This window comes from Melampsora larici-populina (assembly GCF_000204055.1).
Source record: "Melampsora larici-populina 98AG31 unplaced genomic scaffold MELLAscaffold_350, whole genome shotgun sequence".
Taxonomy (NCBI): domain Eukaryota; kingdom Fungi; phylum Basidiomycota; class Pucciniomycetes; order Pucciniales; family Melampsoraceae; genus Melampsora; species Melampsora laricis-populina.
In genome coordinates, this window is record NW_006769083.1 from 6254 (window position 1) to 8443 (window position 2190).

The following is a 2190-nucleotide window of genomic DNA, read 5'->3' on the forward strand; positions in this document are numbered from 1 at the left end:
GTGGGCCGACTCATGCACAGAATGGATCGGCTGAAGGATCCACGCCTGTTTATGACTTGGGACAATGGGGGAACTAGCCCGATAACTTTACCAATCTTTCAACGGACCATAAGACGGGCCTGGGGAGTCACGTCAGCGATGAAGGGCCACTCCTTTCGGATTGGTGGAGCTACTTTATTAACAAGGGCGGGGGTACCTACCGAGGCAATCAAAAAGTTGGGGAGGTGGAAGTCAGATTGCCACGCTCTTTACCAGAGGGAATGGTCAGACGCGGACTGGAGGAGCGCGCAGCGAGTCATATCAATGACAGGCGACACACTTCCTTCCTACGAGTAGGCGACGCACACGTTTGTCCGCACCCTGCTGGTTTAATCTACTACTTTGTAATGCACAGTTTCCATACAGACGACAGTAAAGTGAAATAGTCATTGTGATCACTGCGTTGGGTGTGAGGCTAGCGACGGTATGGGGGCGAGAGCCATAGAGGCTCAGGACCGCCACGAGCCCTGAGATAGGGGAGACTCTGGCTCCTGCCCACGTCTTTCTAAGGAAGGACCCTTGCACGTTCCAAATGGCAGGGAAAAAACCCACCCCAAAGGAACAGGTAAGGGTAATCCCTTAAAACTAGCCCCCTCAAGACTCTTAGTAGTTCTTGAGAGGGCTTCTAGCCCACACGGGCTCCATCCTTTTCCAGCACAAGCTGGGTAAAGATGGAGCCATCTTTTTAAGAAAGATAATGTGAGTCAGGACTAGTGGACAAGAAGATATGCAGCAGAACACGTCAAAAGATTTTATCCAAGGGGTATTATTCCAACAGCAGAAGAAGAGGAGGAGGTCACTGATGAGGAAGAGGCGCAATTATAATTACTTAAAGCATATAATAATATTAATTTCAAATAACTAAATATAAATATATATATATATAAGATTAAAAAAAGAATAAAAGAAAAGAGTTTAAAATATAAAGATTAAAAATAATGGATATGTTTCACTAGTTATCAAAGTACATTTAATAGAAGAATAGTATTATTAAGAAGGAGAAGATGGGTAAAGGCGTGGATCAAGCCAACTGGGAAGTTCATAAATGGTAGGAGTATATTCAGAATAATTATAATCAGTATATGGGGAATTAACAGAAGGAATTACGGGTGGATCATTATTAATTATTGGAAGTTCAGTATTAGGAGGATTAGTAGAAGGAGTATTATAAGGGGATAAAATAGCAGCATGGTTAATAAATGGAATAAAGGTGGATACAGTTAAATTTTCATCCTCACCCTTTCTGGAAACATATTCAGCAATAGAATGGGCACGCAAAAGATGATAATGATTATTAGTAATGTTGGGTACTTCATATCCAGCTTCTTTAAACTGTCTTATAGTATCATCCAAGATCCTCCAAGAATGCCAATTCTGATAAGTAATATAGTCAAGTTTCCAAGCTAAGTTATGTTCATATAATTTTTTGAAAAAGGGGTCAGAAGTAGTAAAATTGGTTTCAATTGATGAAGTTATTGAAGGGTTTGGAGAATCAGGAGCTGAAGGTGTATTGTGTTGATTAATATTATAAGGATTTAAGAAATTGACTCTGATAGGTGTATTAGGCGTGTTTGGAGGTGGATAATTATAAGCAGGAGAACCAGGTACAGGTGAAATATTGGTAGAAGGCGCTGCTGGATAGGCTAGAATTAAAAGAAAATTATAAAAGAAAGTATAAAAAGAGTAAAATTAATTAGTATAAATAAAAACATTGAAGATTATTATGGTAAAAGAAATAAAAGAAAAGACTTACAGCATATTATACCAAGATTATGGCATCTTTGACACGCAGGATTTATTTGATATAAGCAGGAAGAATGGACCATGCGGCATTGAACACAAGGTGAAGCAACAGATGGAGGTGTAGTGATAACCATATTTATAATTAAGAAGGATATTTAAAGATTTGAGGAAAAATTGGAATTTATTGAGTAGATGATTTATTTTATTGATTGGTAAACTGGGGGCAGTTTGGGAAGAAGAGGAGGATGTGGTGATCTATTTATGACATTAAGCAAAAAAATTAATCATCTTTACTTTACCAGTTTATTAGCAAACTTCAATATAGCAGAGAATTCGAAATTCAGGTTTTCAGATCAATTGAAGCTCTTAGAGGCTTATGTATACTTATTGGATCATTATTATGTCATC

At 38.3% G+C, this 2190-nt stretch overlaps 1 protein-coding gene across 1 annotated transcript; it reads right to left on the bottom strand.

Annotated features, from left to right (window-relative positions):
- Positions 1-1060: 1060 nt before the first annotated feature.
- On the bottom strand, positions 1061-1916 carry MELLADRAFT_90080 (uncharacterized protein; the record flags this gene model as incomplete). Its single annotated transcript, XM_007419669.1, has 3 exons — positions 1061-1069; positions 1147-1682; positions 1793-1916. 3 exons carry the CDS (start codon positions 1914-1916, stop codon positions 1061-1063), a joined length of 669 nt encoding a protein of 222 aa, XP_007419731.1.
- Positions 1917-2190: the final 274 nt, after the last annotated feature.